Genomic DNA, 24,950 nt, shown 5'->3' with positions numbered 1-24,950 from the left:
TAACGAAATCTGATCATGTAGTGAAAAAAAGCAAATAATGCGTGCATTCACAACACAAAATGGCCAGGTAGAACCCCCACTCCACACCATAGGAGCACATGGAAAACGTTCAAAGGTAGAGTTTAAAAGCCTTGCACGCGAAAAAAACGGCCACATATGCGCATAAGTGGCCCGGGCAGGAGCTATGCAAATTTTAAATAGCCAGGAAAAAGTAGGCGGAAAAGGGGCAGGGCATGGGCATTCCAGAGGCGGGGCTAGGACTGATGTGCGTAACTCCAAATTTTCCTCAGCCGGCGCGTGCATATTGGGGCGGATTTTCAGACTCCGCGAATAGGCCTACTTTTGTTTGCGCTCCAGGCGCAAACAAAAGTACGCTGGATTTTAGTAGATACGCGCGGAGCCGCGCGTATCTGCTAAAAACCTGGATCGGCGCGCGCAAGGCTATGGATTTTGTATAGCCGGTGTGCGCCGAGCCGCGCAGCCTACCCCCGTTCCCTCCAAGGCCGCTCCGAAATCGGAGCGGCCTTGGAGGGAATCCTCTAACGCCCTCCCCTCACCTTCCCCTCCCTTCCTCTACCTAACCTACCTGCCCGGCCCTGTCTACACCCCCCCCCCTTACCTTTCTCCGGGGATTTACGCCTCCCGGAGGGAGAAGTAAATCCCCACGCGCGAGCGGGCCTCCTGTGCGCCGGGCCGCGACCTGGGGGCGGGTACGGAGGGCGCGGCCACGCCCCCGGACCGCCCCGGGCCGTAGTCACGCCCCCATACCCGCCCCCAAAACGCTGCCGACACGCCCCCGAAACGCCGCGACGACCGGGCCCGCCCCCGACACGCCCCCCTTGGAAAACCCCGGGACTTACGCGAGTCCCGGGGCTCTACGCGCGCCGGTAGGCCTATGTAAAATAGGCTCACCGGCGCGCAGGGCCCTGCTCGCGTAAATCCGCCCGGTTTTGGGCGGATTTAGGCGAGCAGGGCTCTGAAAATCTGCCCCATTATGTGTGGCACTTTGCTACAGCTCCCCATTAGGCGCAGGAGTCTGGTGAGAGAGAGAGAGAGAGAGAGAACCTCTTTATAGCAGAAACTGTACTGTACAACTCCTCTTTTTAGAATTTTCATCACTTATAAGGGCAAAAATTCTTTAATCGTGTGAATTTTACAATGGATACCTCCCTAACCCCAACCCACCTCCCGAAAACTCACCCCGAATGAAAGTGCCCCCTTACAGTGGTCCAGATTGATCCCTATAAAGAGTCTCTCTCTCATGAAGAGTATTTTATAAAATAGGGCATATTTTTCTGCATGGCGAGATAGGCGCGTTTATGGGCGCACGCGTGGCCTTTTAAAATTCCACCCTTTGGTGACCACAACCTACCAACACATTTTTAATGACACTTGATTCGATGGAAGGAAGGAAACTCAAATGGAAGTAAAATTTAAAACCCGCACATGGGCGTACATGTGTGCGCATTGCTGGTGCGTGCACATGGACGCAGTGATTTTATAACATATGTACATGTATTTTAAAATCGGCTATATGTGCATACATGTGTGCACAATTTTATATTGGCGCACGCATCTGCACGCACATGGCAACTCCAGCGCATAAGTGAAGGGAGTTTTAGTAGTTACATGCGCCAACGCAATTACCAGTTTGTTCCCAGTTCGTCCCAGTGAAGGAGAGGACTTCCTTAACCCCCTATCTAACTTGTCTCCCTTTTACCCTATTAGCCTCGAGCCTTAAAACCCTGCTGATTAGTCTGGTTATTTTTGTTACACGGCTTACACACCGTCCCTAGCAGAAGTAAAGTTACGTGGTAGGGGACTCTGGCGCAGGCTTCTGCGAGTAAATACTTATGTGCAGACTTCATGATGCAGTTTCGGCCTGCCCATGTCCTGCCCATGCCCCGCCCAGACCACGCCCATGCCCCACCCCTTCCGATGAAAACAATTTTATGTGCGTACCCGCGCGAGTTTTAAAATCCACGCAGTGGGGTAGATTTTAAAACAATGCGCGTTCACGTACTTTTGTTGGCACACCAGTCGCAAACAAAAGTATGCTGGATTTTAGCAGATATGCGCGTAGCCGCGCGTATCTGCTAAAATCCAGGATCGGCGCGCGCAAGGCTGCCGATTTTGGGCAGCCAGCGCGCGCCGAGTCACGCAGCCTGCCTCCGTTCCCTCCAAGGCCGCTCCGAAATCGGAGCGGCCTCGGAGGGAACCCTCTTTCGCCCTCCCCTCACCTTCCCCTCCCTTCCTCTACCTAACCCACCCCCCGGCCCTATCTAACCCCCCCCTACCTTTGTCGACGGATTTACGCCTCCCAGAGGGAGGCGTAAATCCACGCACGCCAGCGGGCTGCTGGTGCACCGAGACGCAACCCAGGGGCGGTTCCGGAGGGCGCGGCCACGCCTCCGGACCGCCCCGGGCCGAAACCACGCCCCCGGGCCCACCCCCGAAATGCCGCATCCCGCCCCCAAAACGCTGCGTCGATCGGCCCCGCCCCCGACACGCCCCCGACAAAAAACCCCGGGACTTACGCGAGTCCCGGGGCCCTGCGTGCGCCGGCAGGCCTATGGAAAATAGGCGCGCCGGCGCGCAAGGCCCTACTCGCGTAAATCCGGGCGGATTTACGCGAGCAGGGCTCTTAAAATCCGCCCCAGTGCGCGCTGGGCCAAGTCACACACGTATCTCCCAGCTTTGGTGTGCATAGGGCTTTTAAAATATATCAGATGGGTTAAAAGTCTCCTTTAAATCTCTGCAGCAGATTACAGGAGCTGCTGCTTCCCATGCCAGGGCAGGAAAATTATTATACTTCTTCAGATGTAGGGTTCGTTTTTGGGTTTTTTTCTTTTGCGAAACCAGGCCTACGAAACCCGTGGATATGCCGTCTAGGCATATCCACAGACAAGAATCGTGGAGATGCAAAAATTCTTCTGTTATGGTCTTGTATACATGAAATAAACTCAGCAGCCACACTGTCATGCCAGCACTCTCAGCAAACAGCACATAATTTCACTGTTGCTGTGACCCACACACATACTGCCATTCAAAAAATCAATACAGCAACAAACTATGCAAATCTTTACCTTTACATTTATATACCACTCCTGCAAAATAGTTTGAGTCAGTTTCCACAAAATAAAATATATGAAATATCAGAAAGCCGATACAATGAGTACCACCATACTGAAGATCATACACCAGTGCTGTCCCTTGCCAATATTTACGCAACTGCGACTCCAGTGATTGCAGCCCCAGAATCCTGGAAGCATGGTGACCCTGCTGCTACCCAAAACCAGCAATAGGGACCTGTAAAAGTAAAAAAAAACAAAAAACCAAGGAAAAAGTGTAAGAGTAGCTGCCTAGTGGTTAGAGCAGCAGGTTGAGAACCAGAGAAGCCAGAGTTCAGATCCCACTGCAGCTGCTTGTCACTTCATCCTCCATTGCCTTGGGTACAAATTTAGATTATAAGTCTTGGGGACAGGGAAAATACTTACTGTACCTGCATGTAACTCATCTTGAGTTACCAATGAAGTGGCATGAGCTAAATATACAATAAATCAGACATTTGCTGTGACAGGTACTTGTTACAGCATTTTAGCCTGTAATATTATTTATGTATTGCATATGTAGGACACATCACATCAAACATTAAGTTATATGAGAGATGAATTTGAAAATGTACAGAAAAGTATGCAATGGAGTAGGCAGGAACACCCACCCAGGCTACTTTCCTGCACATCTCAGTATTGCGTTTATTTATTTATTTATTTTATTTAAAAATGTTTATATACCGCTTTTACAATTCAAAGAATTAATCAAAACGGTTTACAACCAAACATACACAATAAATAAACTAGACAAAATAAAACAAAATAAAACAAATAAAAAGCTAACATAGCGCAGTATACATTCATGTCCAGCAATTTTCAAATAAATTAACAACAGGAAATATTGTGTCATGTGAATATGTGTAAATTGAGAGGAAGCAGTTGGAATAAATGGAAGTTGTTTTATGAATTAGTGGTTAAAGTATATGCTTTCTGAAATAGATAAGTTTTCAATAGTTTTTTGAACTGTTGTATTGATGAAGTAAGACGGAGGTAATCTGGAAGTGAATTCCATAAAACAGGACCTGCTACTGAGAATGCTCTTTTTCTGGTTAGTTCAAGTTTTGCCAATTTGACAGTAGGAATATCTAATAAGTTTTTTGAAAAAGATCTGAGATGTCTGGTAGGTTTATATATGCGAAGATTGGTACATAGCCAAGTAGAAGAGGTGTTATAGATGAGAGAATGAATAATTGATAATACTTTAAATTGAATTCGATATTTAATTGGTAGCCAATGAAGTGAAAGTAAAACTGGTGTAATGTGAGTTCGACGTGAAATACCTACTAACACCCGAGCAGCAGAGTTCTGTATCATTTGTAAAGGATATAATACAGAATCAGATAAACCTAAGAATAAGGCGTTGCAATAATCCATACCTGAAAAAATTAAAGACTGTAATACTGTACGATAATCTTTGAAAAAAAGAAGAGGTCGAATTCTCTTCAATAAATGTAATTTATAGAAAGATTTTTTTGTAATGTTGGAGATATGATTAACCATAGAAAGATTGGAATTGATTGTAATACCTAAGCTAATAGATGAAGTACTGACAGGAATTGAAATACCTTTAAAGTTTAGATGAGAAGGAGGGCCTATGGAGGATTCTGAAATGGATGAAAGATGTGTAATCATAGTTTTTGAAGGGTTCAATTTTAAGCGGTTGTGGTCTAACCATGTGTTGATCGTAGTAAGGACCAAAGATATTAGAGAAAAAGTTTCAGACCATGAATTTTTTAAAGGAAAGAGTAACTGAATATCGTCAGCATATATTCGGAAGTATACATTTAAAGTTGTGAGAATATGGCAAAGAGGAAGCAAATATATGTTAAAGAGTAATGGAGACAATGATGAACCCTGTGGAACCCCAGATGAAGAATTGAATGAATCTGAACAATGGTTATTAACATGTACATATAAAGAACGATTTGTTAGAAAAGATCGAAACCAGGACAAAACAGTGGATTGAATGCCTATAGACTGTAAACCTGCTAGAAGTATATGGCAGCACCAGCTGCAGAAACAGAGGGAGATTTCTCCCCCCATGGAGTAGATGTGCTGAGCCTGTAACTTCCGTCAGTGGAATCAGACAGGCAGTGATAAAAACCATGTTAGGGGGTACACCATGAGAGCCCCATGCATGACCTCATGGACAGTGCTACAAAGGAGTTTAAAGGGCCTATGTCCAATTTACACAGCTCTTATAAAGAATGTTTACAAAAAAGGGTTGTCTCTGTAAGAAGGTCAGGAGGTGTGGCGTTATCTTTTGGTCACTGCCTCTAAGTAGGTTGACTTTGTCTTTGATGTAGAACATGGGTGGAGATCTGGGGTGCTCCTATTTTATCAGCATTGCAAGAGACTTGGAACCAGAGGTTGCCGTTCCCTTGGTCCAACGTGAGATCTGGAAGAACTGAACGTTGATAACATGCATGAGAGTGAAAGGACGTATTTGCTCTGTTTTGAATGCCATGATTGCCACATTCTTCCACTGTGATTATTTGTATTCACCAAGGTCAAGAAATATCTTTCTGGATAACTTGAGCCCACAGAAAATAACTTTCACTTTGATAGTCCTGTTCCTCTGACAGGGCTGTATTATTAATTCTGTATTGCAGCAGCACACAGCCTCAAGGAGGGGCTAGATAGCAACACCCTTTTTTTGAAACCAACCTTTAATAGTAGGCACAACTGAAACCAGGATATGAAATCTGACAGGTTATTTCTAAAGTGAGTGAGGCCATTTTTTCTCAGTATTTTTCTTCTAACTCTCTTTATTCTCTTTTCTCTATAAAAATATTCTGGGATCCTCATGTAAGTGTTACAGATATGCATGACCTTTTTTTTTGCAGCTGTTTAGAATAGCCTCCTTGCTTCACTTAACACAATAACTGTTTATTGGTGTGTTCCCATTAACCAATATGAAACTCATTAACAGTGACTGATAGTATAACTTCCTTATTACTGAGTGACTTCGGTTATGTTTACAGAAATTGCTCCTACTCCTTTGTGTTTCCGTGACTACATGAAGGGGACGCTATTAACGTAAATTGTGTTATTCAGTCTGGCTTTAGAAAGTTGTTTTCAGTTATGCGTGTGGAGCTATAATTCAGTGCTTCGCAAAAGTGAGCTGTAGATCATATTAGTTTTGCTTATGAGTGTATTATGTGAAACGTCAAAACCTTTTCTAAGTCAAGATAAATAACCTTGGACTGATTCACCCCTATCTACGTGCCCTGTCATTCTTTCCCAGAAGAAAATTAGACAAGATATGCTCTTCCTCTTGGCATCTCATTAACTAAGTATTGCAGAGGAGACCGTGGTTTGGGAAGCTCCTCCTCTACATCTTTTTATTGCAATCTACAAATATTCCAGATAATACACTTATAAAATGTTCACTTATCCTTTATGTCTCTTACTAGCTGCATCACGTTTTGTCTTTTGGCCTGTCCATGTTTGCCCCTAGATGTTCATATTGTACTCTCCTAGTAATTGAATCAGTTGTCCAGTTTTTCCAGAGATTTCTGTTTGCATTTCGGGTCTATGAAGACTCCTTGTTTAGTTAATTTAGAGGTTTGTATTCAGCTCTGTTTGTCCAGCTAAAGTTTGAACAAATAGCAGGATGTGAAAATCCTGCCGTGCTGAGCGGCCCAGAGGTGGCTGGATAACTGTTTAGCTAAAAGGTTATCCAGCTAGCTTGGGGATGGGGCAGGAACATTCGGATGTGGCTAAGCTAGCCAGATAAATGTAGTTTATTTATTTATTTATGTGAGGGTTTTTCAGTATTATCCAGCCAAAGGGCAGTCCTAAAGTTAGCCGGCTAACCTTAACAGGCTAACTTTGACATAGCTGGGTATATTGAGTGGTGCGTGTGCACCACTGAATATCCCAGCAAAATTAGTCAGATGGATTTATCTGGCTAACTCTTAGCCGGCCAGCATCTGAATATGAACTTTTTAGCTTTTATTATATTTTCCACCTTTCTTACGCATTGGGGTGGATTTTGCTTGCGCCCTCAGTATTGTCTCATTAGAGAAACAACCAGCTTTCCTGAATACCTTTCTCCCTTAGGCTTACATGCCATGGGATCTTTCCAACCAGTTTCTAAATTTGTTCAAATGTGGTTTGGAACTAATTGCCTTGATTTTGTTGTTATCCCTTTCATTCCTTGCAATCATAAACGCTTGTTATTTCATAATCTTTCTCCCAGGTTTTCAACCAGTTCCTTCCCATTTTAAGGATCGAGTCCAGACGTTTTGCACCCTTTGTAGCAGCCTCAGGAACTTGTTGGATAGTATGTGACTTGCCGATTACTGTACTTTTCCAGCAGATGTCCGGGTAGTTGAAGGTCATATGTTTTAGGGATTTAGTGAGTTTGATCGTAATAGCCAACCTCCTCTGGCATCATGTTTGTTCTTTTTCCCCGTTCATCTTTTCCCTAAATATTTTCCTTTACCTCACACTTCTTTTGGATCGTACAGCAAGCGGTATGCAAAGCAGTGCCCCGTATCTTTTTTTTTTTTCCTACGTGTGCTTCTTTATCAATCAGCAGCCTTCTAGATCAGCGTTCCGGTCAGGAGGGTTATCCCATCAAGTCTGTTATTCATTTATTTCTTTAATGTTTTTAGAGCCTGCTGCATCCAGTTGCAGTTGATCAGAGAGGATTTCACAACGTATATGCACGGTTAATTACATGGTTATAGACATCATTCAAGTCATAATTTTGCATGTGAACCAGGACTTCAAATTCTACTTGCTTATTTCTCTGCTTCTTGCACTTGTGTATATAGACAACTAGGATAATCATTTCTCCCACTAATTTTCCTCTTTTGCCTCTTAGGTCTTCTTTATGATTATCAATAAATCCCTTAAATTTAGTCCTTTATCCAGACTACTTTGTTGTACACTCTCAATCGCAGACTTCCCCCCTCCCCCTCCCCCAATCCAATCTAATTTAGTATTTTTCATACTAGTTCAGCAAGTCTGTTTCCAAAGATGTACTTCCCCTACTTTATCATGAGGACTCTACTCAAAGTGTCACCCTATGAGGAAGGAAGCTGAAGCACTCCTGGCATCGGGGCATGTATCTCAAGGATGTGTTTGTCCCTGCCTGGGTCTTTTAATGGAAGTGTCAAAGAAAATGTCGCCCATGAGCATCTTTCTCACGCTAGGAATCTTGTAGTCATTACCGATCTGCTAATGGGTTATTCTTGGTAGAATCATTAGCACCCATGGTAAGAGGTTGAGAGGAGCCTCACTGATGTGGCCACAATGTATCAGAATCAGATATTTAACAAACCGGGCACCTCCTTTTCCCATTACCTGCCACTAGCACCCTTTGTTTTCCTAAGGGATCTGGCGCTATTAACCTCTCAGTCTATTCTCAGCAGTCACATGAACAGTCCTCTGAGGGACAGAGATCATGACTTCCTCCAATGGCCAGTACAAGTTTGCTCATAAACCAGCCAGTAATTTCACAAATCTGTATTTGACAATATGTCCAGAAACTGCACGTTCCACATGTGCAGTGCCTCTAGTTTTGACTGTGCCAGAAATGGGGAATCTGAGCCGAGATTCAGAGTAAAGCTAAGAGGAACTATCTACAAACGTCATTGTGCTCCGCTGAAATTTTCCTATTGTGCACAAATCCTAAAGTTTTAAAGAGCCGAAACATAAAAAGTGTTCTTGTCTGATACTTTATCATGTAATTCTGGTTTGGCAAACGGAGAACACAAGGAGCCTTTTGCACTTTCACTATCTTCACTGCCTTATATTATGCACATTTTCCCATTTTCCTCTCTTATTTTTAGAGAATGCCACATTCACAGTAAATGAAAGAATTAAAACCTGAAATCATATGAAGTGTCTGCCAGGTGTCAGAAAAATACAGACTTTGCAAATAAAATGCCCCCAGGCTCAGTTCAACAGATTTATGGCCTGTGGACTCGAGTGTCTACAGAATGAAATTATTCCAGATATAGCCTTTAATGTGGTATTGGGTTTTTTTGCTTAAAATCCGATACTGAAACCTCACACCAAAGAAAAAAAGCCTCCCACAAAGCCAGTGGTTATTTCCAGTATGAACCCTGCCAGTAAAGCTAGTGTGGCATGCTGCGAGCTCGTTTCTGCTCAAGTGCTTTGCTTGGTGTGAAGTATCGAGTAGCCTAGACAGTGCTGAATGCTTCTCCTCATGCTTGTCTTCTGTTGCATAGATTTTTAAATGAACTGCATTAAATTGTTGAGGTAGACGCGGAGGAGTTTGAAACACAGTGTGAGGCGAACTGTGAAGTAAAAGAGTCAGGATTCTCAAACGACAGTGAGGATGGTAACGCTTTGATGGAGCAAGCGTCCAAGCATAAAGTGTGGAAGAAGAAGGAGCAGCCTGTGCAGGTACTGAAATGATAGAAAGGTCACAGTCAGAGCCGGCTTTGGCACTGGCATCACTCCCAGTGCGAGCACTGGGAACGGAGCTCGCCCACGCCAGCCCTCCCCCCAGTAGCAAGGGAGGTTGCATATCTCTAAAGCCAAGTCTTTCTCCCCTGACTCCCTCACCTTCAAATCTCTCATCCCCGCCGTACCCTCAGTGGAGCCAATAGCCAGCGCTTCTAACCTCCTGCCCACCAGCCCCTCTCTTTCCTGGGTGGTTCAGTTCACAGATTAGCTGTTTGAACCGCATGGGAGAGAGCAGGGTCAGCGGCAGGTAGAGGAGGTTGGAAGCACTGGGCCGCCAGCTCCGCTCTACTGCCAGTAGGGGCTGCTGGGATGGGGAGAGGAGGCGCAACATGTGTTCTTCAGCCCCCCCCCTCAGGCCCAGTCAGGAGGCTGGATGGTAGAAGCTCTTGGGCCCTACAGGCCATGTCGGGATAGGAGAGGGGTCGGCAGGAGCTCATCAGCTCCAAGGGCTGTACTGGGAGAGGGCAGGGCTACGGGGGAGGAGGGCTCTTCTTCAGCTCCATTGGGAGGGAGCGCCCTAGTTTAGGGGGCTCTGTTTGACCAAACAGGTCGCACACCCCAAAAGCCGGCCCTGGATAGAGCATAACTTTCAAAACTCAGAGCTCTTCAACTATATAATTTACTTTCACTTTGTAGCTTGCTTGTACTGCCAACATTCTCTAACAGATTACCCCAACGTGTTTAATGCTATTTATTATAATTCCGTGTCACTGACTGCTTTAACTTCTCTTAAATTTCAATAGTTAACCTAATATTGGAAGCGGGTGCTCATTCAACCCGTCACTGGGGTAAACTGGCCTGCCTGAAATTTAATAAACCAAGGAGGACATGGTAAAAACACAAAATATCAGTCTTTTCTGACGCACCCTAGATAAATTTCAATGCATGAATCACAAAAGGTTAAAACGTGAAAAAAAATACATATATGTATAAAAGGGGTATCAGAAATGTAGTGGGCAAGACTTTAATGGGTCAACATGCCCTGTGTAAATCAATTATTTACCCTCATTAAAGACAAGTGGTGATACCGTGTGTCAGTCCACATAAAAGGTATTATGCAAAACATACATCGTTCTCAAAAATACAATACTTAAATAATTTGGAAAACCATACACAAATGTGACCCCCCAAAACAAACAAATTTATGTGTCACACAACAGCTCAGTCACATCTCAGAAAGCGCTGAGGACTAAAACAATCGGTCCTGCCATCGGCATCGCAGAATGCCTGCGTTGAGGGAATGTGTCATAACAAGTATTTAGCTGGCACTAGAAATTTCACGCCATCTCGGTTGTCAAGATAACATACAAGTACTGCCAACTGTCCATAGCATGGAGACCTGGATGCATGTTTTGTGGAAGAGTATTTTTATACAGACTTACACAAAACATCTCAACTTGCCTTTAATGAGGGTAACTGATTGATTACCAGAGGACATTTTGATACATTACAGTCTAACCCACTAAATTTCTGATACACCATTATACATATATATATATATTTTTTTTTCACATATAATAACATTAGGGGCAATATTCAGCTGCTGAGTGGGTTGGATAGTTAGCAGGATAAACTTATCTGGCTAACTAGCAGGGTGTATTTAGCGGTACGGTTGTGTTGCTGAATATACCTGTCACAGAAAACTAGCCCAATATACATAGGGGCGGATTTTAAAAGGGTTGCGTGCATAAGTTATGCGCGTAACCCTTAAACCCTCCCCCTGCGTTCGCCGAGCCTATTTTGATTAGGCTCGGCGGCGCACGCAGGCTCCGGGACACGCGTAAGTCCCGGGGCTTTGCTAGGGGGGGCGTGTCGGGGGCGGTGCGACGTTTGGGGCGTTCCGGGAGCGTGGTGCCGGCCTGGGGGCGTTCCAGGGGGCATGGCCGAGGCCTCCGGACCAGCCCCCGGGTTGGGTGATGGTGCGCCAGCGGGCCACCAGCGCACGCAAGTTACGCCTACCTCGAGCAAGCGTAACTTTTGCGATAAAGGTGGGGGGGTGGGTTAGGTAGGGGAAGGGAAGGGAAGGTGGGGGGAGGCGGAAGGAAAGTTCCCTCCGAGGCCGCTCCAATTTCGGAGCGGCCTCAGAAGGAACGGGCAGCGCGCGCAGGGCTCGGCGTGCACAAATGTGCACCCCCTTGCGCGCGCCGACCCCGGATTTTAAAAGATACGCGCGGCTACGTGCATATCTATTGAAATCCGGCGTACTTTTGTTTGCGCCTGGTGCGCGAACAAAAGCATGCGCTCGCGCTTTTTTTTAAACTGTACCCCACATATTACGGTTGATTCAGTGTTTGCTTTTTCCGGTGTGTTGTACTAAATAACAAAACTTAATAAAGAAACATTTCCAAAAAAAAAAATGTACCCCACAATGTTTTCCAGAAACCCTTTAAAGTGCAAACACAAAACCTCACAAAACAAAAATAGGTTTCACAAAACAAAATAGGTTTCACTGGTCAAATTTTCTCATTTGTGGTATAGCCACATGTGAGATCGCCCACACATATTGTTTGTAGGACCCACACTCAATGAGTTTGTCTATCAATCAAACTCATGATTTGGTCATAGGTCCCTTTGCTTTATTTTTATTATTAACTTTAAAATTTTATTTTTTTTTATATTTTCTGATTTCTATCTTAAAGTCTTCATAAAAAGCTGACAAACTCCGATATTAATCACAAAACGAGCATACCATTGCAGATCATATTGAAAATTATCACAAAAGAGTCAGTAACCCAACGGAGCAATACTCATCTGAACTTCTTCAAAAACAGTCCCGACACGATCGTGTTTTGGACCACCCGGTCCTGCTTCAGGGGAAACACTCTTCAAAAGCTATACTCCATTTCCTAAAATGACTCAAATTTTTCGCCGTTCTATCAGCATAAATTCCAATCCGTGGCTAAATCGGCATCTTCTTTTCGCAGAACTGAATTCAGACCGCATTTTGTTTCCCTTTTTGAAAATCAGTTGCAGTATACACGCTTTTGCGGGCTATTGAAAATGTTTACCCATACAAATTATTACCAGTTGTTATAACTGGCAAAAAGAAACTTTTGAATTAGAGGGTAGATGAGCAGAGGCAAGAAAAAATGACTATGAGGGAGAATGTTGTGACCGAGTTCAAACAGATTGAGTTGAAAAAGAAACAGGAGCCACAGAATAAAAATTATTTTGCAAAAAAAAAAAAAAGAAAAAGACAGAACAAGAAAAGCAGAGGCAGTGCATGCAAATCTATCTCATACATATTCATTGTGGATATTCTGAAAGCCAGGCCTGTTTGTGGTTCTCAAGGACTGAAGTCAGCCATTCCTGAACTAGGGGCAGTGAGAACTGAGAGGGGAGAAAACAAGCGAGAGTTTAGACTGATCTGAGTAACAGAAGATAATCCTGCGGAGACTCTGGGGGCCAAGCAGACAAGTGTAATAACTTTTCATTGAATGTGTAGGTGAACTGGGAGTCAGCTAAGGCTGCAGTGTGAGTAGATTAGATGAGCAATGAGCAGCTGTAAAATAAATTCAAACAGGGGAGACCAGGAAGTAGGGTGTCATAATAATAATTATCATGATTTGTATAGTGCATACCAGAAGCAAGCAGCACTGTACAGGGACAGATAAGAGAGTTCCTGTTCTTGGAGTTTGCAACTAGTCACGACAGACAGACAAAAAGAAGTAAGAGAGCTTTTAGGTTAACAGAGAGGCAGTGACTGGAAAAAAAAACCGAAACAGTGTATTATGGGTGGGAATAAGTGAAGTGGGATAATTTTGACTAAAGACTCTCATCCTTTCTTTGGTTATTAGTCATTTAGATTGTGCAGAACACTGAAGCAAAGTTAATTTTCGGCAAAGGGAAATTCAGTCATGTTTCTCCTCTACTGCAGGATCTTCATCTGCTTCCATTTGTTTCCAGAATTACATGTAAAATTTTGTGTTTAAATGTTAAGCTTTACACCTTGGCTTGCCCCCTTTTTCTTCCAGTCTCCTGATTCACGATTCCCAGTGGTACTCATGGTAAGAGCTTTTGCCATTTCCTCCCCTAGGCAGTTTAGATTAGAAGGAAGACGGAAACCTAGTCTCTCCTACTTTGCCTCTCTTTTGTGGAACTCTATCCCTCATGTTGTTCATTTGGAGAAGGATTATTTTAAGTTTAGAAAGCAAACCGAATCCTGGTTTTTCTCTCAGGCTTTTAATGTTTTTTTGACGGGCTTTGCCAAGTCACTAAGTTATTCTAAAATGTTAATTATGTTATTACCCCCTTATATCTTAATCCAAGTTAATTCGACCTGTTCATTGTAAGACATTTACTTGTCATTGTTGTTATTGTTTAAAATGTAAACCGAATTGATCAATAATTTTGTTATTGGAAAGTCGGTATAGAAAAATGCTAAATAAATAAATAAATAAATAAAATGAAATTTGAATATTCAGGGACAAAAGGAGGGGTTTGGTACAGTCAGATCCTTCCATGTTTGAAACTCCACCTATTTGGGGTATGGTATCTGGGGTATATAACTCTCAGGAGCATGTTTTGTGCTTCAGTGGGTAGGAGAAAAGGATTGAAGAAGGTGAAAGAGCTGGAGTTTCAAAGAAACTGCAGGAAAAAGAAAGAGATCCCCCCCCCCCTAGGATTTAAACTATTTTGAGGGGGTCTTTTGATCCCCTCAGGATCTTGGGAAAGGAGAGTCGAGTTTGGGAGTTCTCACAGGGTCTCAAGAGAAGAACTGATTAGTGTCTTTGGATGGGCCTTTGCTCCGTGCCTTTTGCAGGTGATATTGATGGACTTCTGAATTAGAATTTTGGATTTTTGAACTTGACCAGCCTAAAGGGGAGGGTGTAGCCCCTAGTATCCCAGAGGATTGGGGCAAGGGTAAGAAGAAATTAAGATATTTGAGGATAAGGACTCAAGGGCTTACCCCTGTTGAGATTTTCCCCTGTTGATACAAGAGTTGAAGAGTTTGACCAAAGTGGAGCTTTTGGATACTGTGTACTTTGGGACTGTTGCCCTATAGTTTTCTACCCCACATTACAAGGGGATAATTTCTTCCCCATGGATCATGGTGCAAGGGATGTAAAGAGGGAGCCAACATCTAAAATGGATAACTGACCATAATATTCATTGCTATTATATTTCTGATGCTATTTTTTATTTTTGGTATTGAAGCATGGATTATTCTTTTAAAGTTGCAGTAAAGTCTATTATTATTTGAACACCACTCTTGGTCTCCAGTGAGCATCTTTTCAGATTTTCCTACCCTAAATTTTGGCTGATCTGTATGGCTGGACATTGGCATGAACCTATTTATCTATCACTGCTGCTGGTATTGGCTTCATTATTCCTTCCTCTACCTCCAGTGTGAGCATTGAGAGTGAAACACGGATAGACACGCCAGGGGCCCCAGAAGATTATTCTTCCTCCCTGTCCAGTCTGAACCCGGACCCGTAGCATCCCAAGTTAAGGCTAATGAACCAAGAATGGGGGATCTGCTACAGTTTAATAATTAGCCTAGTTTTTATTTTTTCTTTTTCACTGTATTGAAATTGTTTAGAGCTGCTTATTAGCTTGGTTCTGTTTTAATTGATCTTGGACTTTTTCTGAATTGTGTTCTCCTTTTTAAAAATTGTTATGTATTTTACTAAGTTTACTAAGTTAAATACGTTTCAGACTGTTTTATTTTGATTTATATTGTATATCGCTTTGATTTTTTGTTTGATCAGAAAGGCGATAAGTGAGGTAAATAAGCTAAATTAAACTAAAGCTGCAAGGAATAAGAACATAGGAAATGTCATGCTAGGTCAGACCAATGATGCATTAAGCCCAGCATCCTGCTTCCAGCAGTGGCCAGTCTGGATCACCTGGAAGTACACTACCTGGCAAATCTCAATATGAAAATCTGTTTCATCCTTCTCTTCTCAATAAGTAAAAGGCGAAGAATCCAAAGTCTATCTTGCTAATGATTATTTATAGACCTGTCCTCCAGAAACTTGTCCTAAGTTTTTTTAAACTCCATTTTCTGGCCACAAGTTCCATAGCTTAATTTTACATTGACTGAAAAAATACCTTAAATGTTTTAAATCTGTTACCTTTTGGTTTCATGGAGCGTCCCCTACTCCTAGTGCTATTTGTAAATGTAAATAACCATTTCTATACCTCTATCATATCCCCTCCAATTCGTCTCTTTTCCAAGAGCCTTAACCTGTTTAACCTTTCTTCAGAATGGAGCGGATTCATCCCCGTAAGCATTTTTGTTACCCTTTTTCTTTTCTTTTTCTGCTTGAAGTGCGATGATCAGAATTATATAAATTTCTCAGTGTGGTCACACTATGGATTGATACAGATGCATTATTACGTTCTCAGTTTTGTTATCTATTCCTTTCCAAATAATTCTTAATATTCTATTTGCTTATTCATTGTGGATATCCTGAAAACCCGACTAGTTAGGTATGCCCCAAGGAATAGGTTGAGAAGCACTGTTCTAGATCATTATGAATATGTTAACCAACTCTGGCCTAAGTTGCCAACTGGCTCCAAATTTGCCTGACAGGGTTGATCCAGTCCTGGATTTATGCTATTGCATGCAGGACATTGTAGTTCTGATTTCTCTATTGCATTCCCTAAGAAAAGTAATCTTTGCATGCAATGTAATAATTCCAGGACTGAGAATGGTACAAATCCCTGAGCACTCCACTATTCATTTCTCTCCATTGGGAAAAAAATGACCATTTAGACCTATTCTCTGTTTCCTATCTTTTAATCATTTACCAGTCCACAATAGAACATTGCCTTCTTTCCCGGGACCATTAGTAATTTCCTGAGGAGTCTCTCATATGGGACTTTGTCAAATGCCTTCTGAAAATCCAGGTACAACTTGCCCTTATCCACATGCTTATTCTTTTCAAAGGATTCTATTAAATTGCTAAGGCATGAATTACCTTTGCTAAACTATGTTGGCCTTTTCCCTTTAAACCATTTTGCCCAGTACTAACATCAGGCATACAGTTCTATAGGTTCTTTGATCACTGCTAGAGCCCTTTATAAAAATTGAAATTACATTGTCTACCCTCCAGTCTTTAAGTTCAGTGGCAGATTTTAATGATGTGTTAGATAGTAATGGGAACAGATCCACAGTTTGATATTTGAGTTCTTTCAGAACTGGGGTGAATACCATCGGGTCCTAGTGAGTTGTTTTCCTTTAACCTATCAAGTTGCTCTAATACAGCCTTCAGTTTAACAGTGATTTGCCTCAGTTCCCCTGACTCATTACCTTCAAAGAATGGTTTCTGTTTGGGTATCTGTTATGATTCTGCCCTCATGGGCAGCCTCTTACCTTCTCTCTGCCTGGAGGCCACAGTCCCCGGTCTTCCTTGCGGCTGGAGCCACTCCTCAGTCTGCCCTCTGTGGCTTGAGAGCTGCTGACAATGCTGGGCCTGTTCCTCGCCCGCCCTGCTCTTCCGCGTTAGCAGCAGCATGGCCGCTGGCCATGGTCCTGAACAACTTCCTGCTTCCTGTTCCTAAGGCACCGGCCGCGTCTCTTCACTAGATTTAAAGGGCCCACGGCCGGATATGCCCTGGGCCCCACCTGATGACTGTTTCCTGTCTCAGCGCTATAAAAGGGCTTTTCCAACACTTCTGCCTTGCCTTGCATTGGAGTCACTTGCTCCTGGAAGTCTCATCTTCCAGAGCTCCATGTCTCGTCGTGCTTCCTGAGTCTTTGTTGCTTCCTGTGGCTTCCTGATGTTCCATGTCTTCATGTCCTGAGGTTCCTAGTCCAGGCTTCCCAATATTTCACCTCCTGATGTTCCAGGCTTCCTGATGTTCCACTTCCTGATGTTTCCGAGGTTCCGCCCTCCTTCGCTTATTTCGAGTCCTCCTGACCCTCCAGCTTCTCTGGTTCTCCAGATGACACCTTGCTTCGTCATTGGAGTCTCGTCTCAGCTGGATTCTCTTCCTGTGTTTCCAAGTCCTCTTGACCCTCCAGCTCCTGTGGTTCTCCAGAGGACACCTGGCCTTGTCATTAGAGTTTCGTCTCAGCTGGATTCCCTTCCTGTGCTTGTCCCGATCTCCACATGATCTGTGACCAGCCTCTTCAGGTTGTGTAGGGCACGCAGTGGAAGAGGATGTTCCACGACCAGCCCATTGGGTCCGCCCATGACGGTGGGCTGTGTAGGGCGCCCTGAGAGACAGTGCCAATGTCCGAACCTTCCCAGCTTCTCGTCTCGTCCAAGAGTCTTCCAAGTTCCTCATCTCGTCGAGAGTCTTCCAAGATCCTCATCCACTTCCAGAGTCTTCTTGTCTCGTCTTGAGTCTTCTGTGTCACAAGGCCTCCGTCTGCCCTCATCCTCAGTCCAGCCTGCTGCTTCTTGCCGATACCTAGCAGCAGGTCTGAAAGGGCTGGGAACGGTCGTAGGACTGTTCAACTAACAACATAGTGATGTTGGCTTTCCAGAAGCTTGCAGGTCCGGCAGAGGATCAGACTTTGTCTTTGCCCATGCTGGGACATGCCTCGCTAACCCTCGGTGCTGTCTTGGATTCATCTGGGGTCGTGCCGAGGCCCAAGGGCACACAATTCCCCTCAAGATGGGATCACTCTCCTAGCATTCCCTAACATAACAGTATCTCCCCAATATCTTCTTTAGTTAAGACTGAAACGTATAATTAATACAATTTTTCTGTGATAGCTTTGACTTCTTTGAGCACCCCTTTTAGCCCCAGGTCATCTAGTGGTCCAGCTGACTCCCTTGCAAGCTTCTTGTGTTTGATGTACTTGAAACAGTTTTTATTATTCATTTTTATATCTGTGGCAAACTTCTCAAATTTGTTTTTCATCTGCCTTATTAATATTTACTTCTACCTTGCTAGTGTCTAAGCTCTTTCATATTTTTCTCATTTGGATTTGCTTTTCATTTTTTAAAAGATACATTTTTTAGTTTAATAGCCTCTTTCACAGCATCATTTAAACATTTGGTCCTTTTTTTTTTTACTTTTTTAATACATGGAATACATTTTATCTGGGCTTCTAAGATGGTATTTTTAAACAATCTATATGCCTCATGTAGATTTTTTACTCTTAGCTGCTCTTTTTAGTTTCTTCCCAATTCATTTTATTCAAGTCTCCCTTTTTGAAATTGAATGCTACTGCCTCAGTTTACCTAATATTCTCCCATTGGTGATTATATAAAATTTGATTATTTTATGGTCACTATTGTCAAGCAACCCCACCATTGTTACCCCTTGCACTAGGTCCTTCAAATCCACTGAGAATTAAGTCTAAATTAGTTCATACTGTCATCGGTACTAGGACTAGCTACTCCATGAAGCAGTCATTTATGACATCTAAAAATGTTACCTTCCTTGCATGCTCTGATGAGATGTTCATCCATTCAATTTTTGAATAATTGAAGTATTCCATTATTATTATGTTGCTAAAACTATTAACCTGTCTAATCTCTGGTAGCATTTCACAGTTTGTTTCATAATCCTGGTCAGGCAGATGATAGTATAATACTTTTTTCCTGCCTCATGTAGAATTTCTATTCATAGAGATTCTAGAGTACAGTTTATTTCCTGTTGAACTTTTATCCTACTTGTCTCTATGCCATTTCGATTGGGCCTGCCATGTTGATATATTTTGTACCCTAGTATCAGTGTTACATTGGTTATCCTTTTTCTGTGGTGTTTTTGAGTTCCTATTATAGGGTACATTTTAAAAGGGCTGCACGTGCACCCATATCTCACCGTGCATGCATAGTCTCCAAACACATTTTATGTATAACAGTTTACTACAGCTCCTATGCCTAGATTCATCATTTTGCTATAAATTTTGTAAGAATAGCGCCTGCAATAAAAAAAAGTGGTGTAGTTAGGGTAATTTTTGAGATACCACGATAAAAAAAGGGGAGTGGTTAGGGTAATTTTCGAGATTCCACAGCGCATGCTATTTTACCACATCACATAGGTATTTTAGCGCAACATGTGTTAAATTTATCACACCCACAATATTTTTACTTTGTGGTAAGGCTGGAGGGGGAGAGAGAGAGAGAGAGTTTCTATAGTGCTGTCATACAAGTAAACTATGTATACCACTGTAGGAGTGGCAACTAGTAACTCGGGGTGAGGTTTTGGTGGTGGCTAGGTTTTGAGGGGCAGTTTTACATGCACAGTCAGAGGTACAAACAGCACAGTAGACATCAGTGAAGATTTGATGTGATTTGGCGTGATGACAGGTGCACAAAGATGAGATATGTACAATGTATTCTCAACCTAGCTTGATGCTAGAGTGATGAAAATTCTAACAAGAGGAGTTGATTTGTATACTGCAGTGTCTGCTAACTGCATTATACAAATCAACTCCTTTTCATCACTTACAAGGTTAAAAATTCTTTAATGATGTCAGTTTTGCAATGGATACCTCTGAATGTGTCTGTAACACAAGCCCCCTAACCCCAACCCACCTCCCAAAAACTCACCTTGAATCAAAGTGCCCCCTTACAATGGTCCACTGTTGACTTTCTCTAGTAATCTAGTTTCAAAGCTGCACTTTCTCCTTTTCAGTTATTAGTGGCAGCAGCTGTATTCCACTCTGGTTGAGGTGAAGGTGATCCCATAGGAATAGGCTTCCTGTTTCCTAAATGTTCCCCAGTTCCTAACAAATCTAAAGCTCTGCTCCTTGCACTATTTTCTTAACCATGAATTTAACCTGCCTTTCAGGTCCTGTGCAAAGAACTGCAAGCATTTTTGAGAATGCTACCCTGGAGGTTCTGTATTTCAATCTTTTACTTAAAATCCTAAATTTGGCTTCCAAAACCTCTCTCCTGCATTTTCCTATGTCTTTGGTACCCACATGTACTATGACAGCAGGCTTCTCCCCAGCACTCTCTTAAATTCTGTCCAGGTGGTGTATTAGGCGGGCAGTTTACCAAGCAATCCTCACAACTATCCAGCTATCTGTATTTCTTTTTTTTAAATTCGTCTTTATTGGTCATGTATTACAAAAGCAAGATGTGATAACATTGTCAAAAACTACCATGACAATCTTTTTAGCCACTAACACAAACAGTATAACCCATTTTTATAACATTTTCCCCAGTCCACAAAAAGCGGACACCCCCTGCAAACAAATCATCACTGAACACACAAACACACACACTCAAAAATCCATACAGACACATAGCATCCAGGGACAGCCCACTTCTTGATATAGCACACGGAGCACAAAAATGCTCAAAACAAGGGATATATATATCACTGAGCCAAAATTACTTTATCCCAAAGCGAAAAGTAACCCTCAGAAAAATAAACGAATTGTCATTGGCTATGTCTTTTTTCTGAAGTAATTCTATCTGCACAATGTGGAGCATCAGTTCTTTCCATTGAATAAATGAAGATACTTCTTCCAATTTCCAATGCATTAAAATGACCTTTTTAGCAAGGAGGGTAGCCACGGCGAGACATTTTCTACCCTCTTGAGCATTCTTTGTCCCAGAAACAAAAGTATACAGAGATCCCCAACCAGGAAACAGAACAACCCAACAACATATCCAAGTAGGCCACAATCTGGCTCCAAAAGGATTGGAGTTTATGACAGCCTGTAAACATGTGGCAGAAGTGTCCTGGGGCTGTTTTGCATTTCAGGCATGTATCAGAATCCCACAATTTCATCAGAACCCCCCGTACTCTGGTGATATATGTTCTGTGCAGGATCTTAAACTGAATTTCTCTCTTGACAGCAGCCAAATGGTGTCTGGAAATCACCAAGAAGGCATGGGATAGCAAGTCCAGGTCATGTGAGGAGTGGATAAAGCAGAAATGAGCTGCCGCAACCAGAGAGCAATCTTGTTAAACTTGGGCAGGATCTCCAAAAAGCTTCCCTCATCCTCTGTGGGGACAGCACGAGAGAGTTTGCCCCCAGAGAGAGTAAGGCAGAAATGACAGGCCTGTAAATAGGCAAAAAAAGGTTGCTTTGGTAAACCCTGACCTCCCATAACAGCTCAAAGGAATGCAAACAGGAAGAATCAGAATCCACCAAATGAGCCAGATTATGAATCCCTTTTACAGCCCAGATCTGAAAAACGGAGCTGCCCATACCAGGTAAACAATCTGAATTGCCTATGAATGTCAAGAATGGAGAGATAGACGCGCTTCAGGCTCTTAGTCTCCGCCACCCGAGCCAGGCTTTGCATAGGGCCGTGAGCCAGAATGCAGAAACTTTCAAAGAGAATAATTTACTAGGGCTAAAATGAACCAGATTTATCAGAGAGTAGGGGGCAGACCAATTGGACATGAGGCCCTCCACATCAAATTTAGGACACTGAGCTGTCCATTCTTGCAAGTGACATAAAAGACAAGTAGCATTATAAAGCCGTAAATCTGGGCACCAAACTTCCAATCTAGTTGCAACACATCAAAACTCACCCGCACCCGTCCATTGCACCATATAAAAGAACTCACTATCAAGAGGTAGGCCTGGATAGTTGAAGCCTTAAGCCATGATGAGAGCATTTGTAATGGATAGGGAAATTTGGGGAGAACTACCATCTTAACCAGGGCACATCTGCCTAAGATCAAGAGGGGGAGGGCCTTCCAGTGCACCAGTAATGCCTGAACAGTACGCAAAATAGCATCAATATTTAGGGCGTAAAGTTCCTCCACCATTCAAGCAACCTGGATGCCCAGATACCGAAAATGAGACCCACAGAAATGGGGAAGGACCATCCCAGCAAGATTGCAAAGTGGGAGATAATGAAAAGGCCACATATTTTCCATAATTTATCTGGAATCCTGAAAAGACTCCATAATGATCAATAACACCTACAATGTCCCTCAAACACTCAGTTGGGTTCCCCACGTAGAGAAGCATATCATCCACAAAGAGACTAACCCGAACAATTTTGTTCTAATCTGCAAATCCTGAAAAGTGTGGAGGGCCCATAATTTGGCTGCCAAGGGTTCTAAGGCAAGAACGAACAGTAAGAGGGATAATGGGCAGCCTTGTCTGGTACCCTGCCCTAGAAAGAATGTCTCCGATAATGTCCCATTCACCAATATTTGGGCCTGGGGTAATCGATATAACAGTTTGATCCAAGATAGCTTAGGATCCCCCAAACTTAAAACGATCAAGTACCCAGAACAGATATGGCCATTCCACATAGTCAAACGCTTTCTCAGAATAGAGACTGATAAGGAGGCCATTGGGATTACCAGCTGGCAGGGAAAGGGCTACCAGCAAAGTTTTTAAAAGGTTAGAACTGGAGAACCTTCCCTTGATGAAACCTGTTTGGTCCAGAGCAACCACCTCCGCTATCACTGAGTTTACCCTCTGAGCCAAAACAGCTGCTAGCAGTTTAATATCCTGATTAAGGAGGGAAACAGTCTATAGGAAGGAGTTAAGGTAGAGTTGTTCCCAGGCTTGGGGAGCAAAACTGTCGCAGCATGGTTATGTCCACAATCAAATTCTCCACATTCATGAGCAGCATGAAACATGTCCTTTAATGGAGTAAGGGTAAGATCACCCAGTAATTTATAAAACTCTGGTCCAAGCCCATCAGGGCCAGGTGCTTTTAATAGCTTCAGTTTCTGAATGGCCCCATGCAACTCTGCCTCCTGGATAGGCTTAGCCAGCAGCTCTTGTGCAGGCATGCTCAATTCTGGTAGAGCAGGTCATGAAAAAAGTCCTGACAGGCCTGCTCATTAACAGGTACCACAATGTATAATGACTTAGGAGACAAATGCCCTAGATATTAAAGCAGTGGTAGTGAGATTTGACGCCTTCTACCTAATATGCTTGATAAGCCTTTTGGAGTGACCCGCGGAGTTCACCAGCTTAGCCAGCAATTTGCCACATTTGCTTCCCCATTGGAGAAGTTTATATTTAAGGTAAAGAATATTCAGGTGTGCCTTGACATCCAACAGGTTATTATGTTCCCAGCAGGTCTCCTCCAAGCATTCCTTGGTGGCTTGGCTAAGATCTCTGATATGGGCTCTGCATAATTCCATAATCTTTTAGTAAGGGCTAAAATAGCAGTGTTTCTATTGCGTTTGGTGCGTGCCTGATAGGCTAAAATATGGCCCCTCATAACAGCCGTAGACATACTCCAAAACAGAACAGGGTCAATTTTAGAGGTCAAGTTGTGTTCAACATATTTGTCCCATTTGTCCTGCAAATAAACAATATTAGGAGCATACAAATTAACAAGAGCCACTTTAACCCTATATAGCTCTCCCACAACAATAATATAAAAGCCATTAGGGTCAGAGTAACATTTGTCTTTCATAAAGTTAAACTTTTTACTAATCAAAATAGCCACCTCCCGCTGCCGAGAGGAGAATGAGGAAAAGTAACATTGGCCAACCCAGTCTCGCTGCAGTTTCTGGTGTTCCTTGTTGTCCAAATGAGACTCCTGAAGGAAGGCAATGTGCATCCCACGTTCGCGCAGATTGCTGAGAAGCTTCTTCCGTTTAAGCAGGGAGTGCAGTCCATCAATGTTAAGAGAAGATGCAGCTAGACATCAAAATACACATTAGCATACATCCAAGCATTAAGATAATACAATGTGAGACGAGGTATCCCCCAACTCAGATCCACTTGCCTATCAAAAAAGCACAGAGACCCAGTTATAAATAAAGGACTGTCCTCAGGCAAGCACTCAACCATACAAACCTGTTCACACACAGACACACTTATCATCCATACCCCCACCCAAACCCCCAATAAATTCCCCATTCTTATCTCTCAAACCTCCAGTTGTGCGGTGCACCCCCAAACACCAGCAAGGAAGGGGGCTCATTCCTCTCCGCTAGCAAGAGGCCCTCACAATCAACCGAGGTCTCCCGGAGCCAGAGAAGGTCCCCGTCAAATAGCCCAGCTACCCGCTTGAAAGGAACCTGAGACCCCAAAAAACAGATGTGATAGTACACAAGACGCTAGGGACTGGAAATAAAACACTGCTTGCGTTCCCCAACTGCAAAGTACGTAAAGAAGAAGAAGCAGATATGCAAAAAAAAACATGTGAACACAGTACAGAAAGTTCCTTGCCCAAACAAACTTCTGGCAACGAAAGTCAAAGAAAAACCCCATAACAAATTTAATGTGTTGTTCACTCTGACACTGACCAGAAAATGCAGTGAACTTTGAATGCTGCTAAAAAAAAAAAAAAGCAGCATGCAGACAAAAAAAAGAATCCATAGGGGTAGATTTTAATAGAAGCGTGCACCTTGCACGCGGGCTTCCCCCGTTCCCTTCCCCCTAACCTAACCTTTTCCCCCCTTAGCCCTACTCTAACCCCCCCAAAAAAAGTTTTAAAAATTCTCCTGCTGGCACGCGATCCTCCAACACAGCGGCAAATGGCCGCTGGGTCGGAGACCTCTGGTCCCGTCCCCGCCCCCAGACCACCCCTTTAG

At 43.2% G+C, this 24,950-nt stretch overlaps 1 protein-coding gene across 6 annotated transcripts in view; it reads left to right on the top strand.

Moving 5' to 3' along the window:
* Positions 1 to 24,950, top strand: part of REEP1 (receptor accessory protein 1) — a 229,360-nt gene that overhangs the window by 179,003 nt on the left and 25,407 nt on the right. For 3 of the 6 annotated variants that reach the window (XM_029592790.1, XM_029592782.1, XM_029592775.1), the window contains one exon: positions 9,355 to 9,497. The exons of 2 other annotated variants lie outside the window; for them this stretch is intronic. In XM_029592790.1, coding sequence (XP_029448650.1) covers positions 9,355 to 9,497 — 143 coding nt within the window. Of the gene's footprint in view, positions 1 to 5,934; positions 9,498 to 24,950 lie in introns of those variants that run through there. One more of the 6 variants, XM_029592809.1, reaches the window with a different exon arrangement.

The sequence above is a fragment of the Rhinatrema bivittatum genome, chromosome 1 (genome assembly GCF_901001135.1).
Source record: "Rhinatrema bivittatum chromosome 1, aRhiBiv1.1, whole genome shotgun sequence".
NCBI lineage: Eukaryota > Metazoa > Chordata > Amphibia > Gymnophiona > Rhinatrematidae > Rhinatrema > Rhinatrema bivittatum.
Note: the sequence above shows the minus strand (reverse complement) of the source record. Positions and strands in the feature narration are given on the sequence as shown.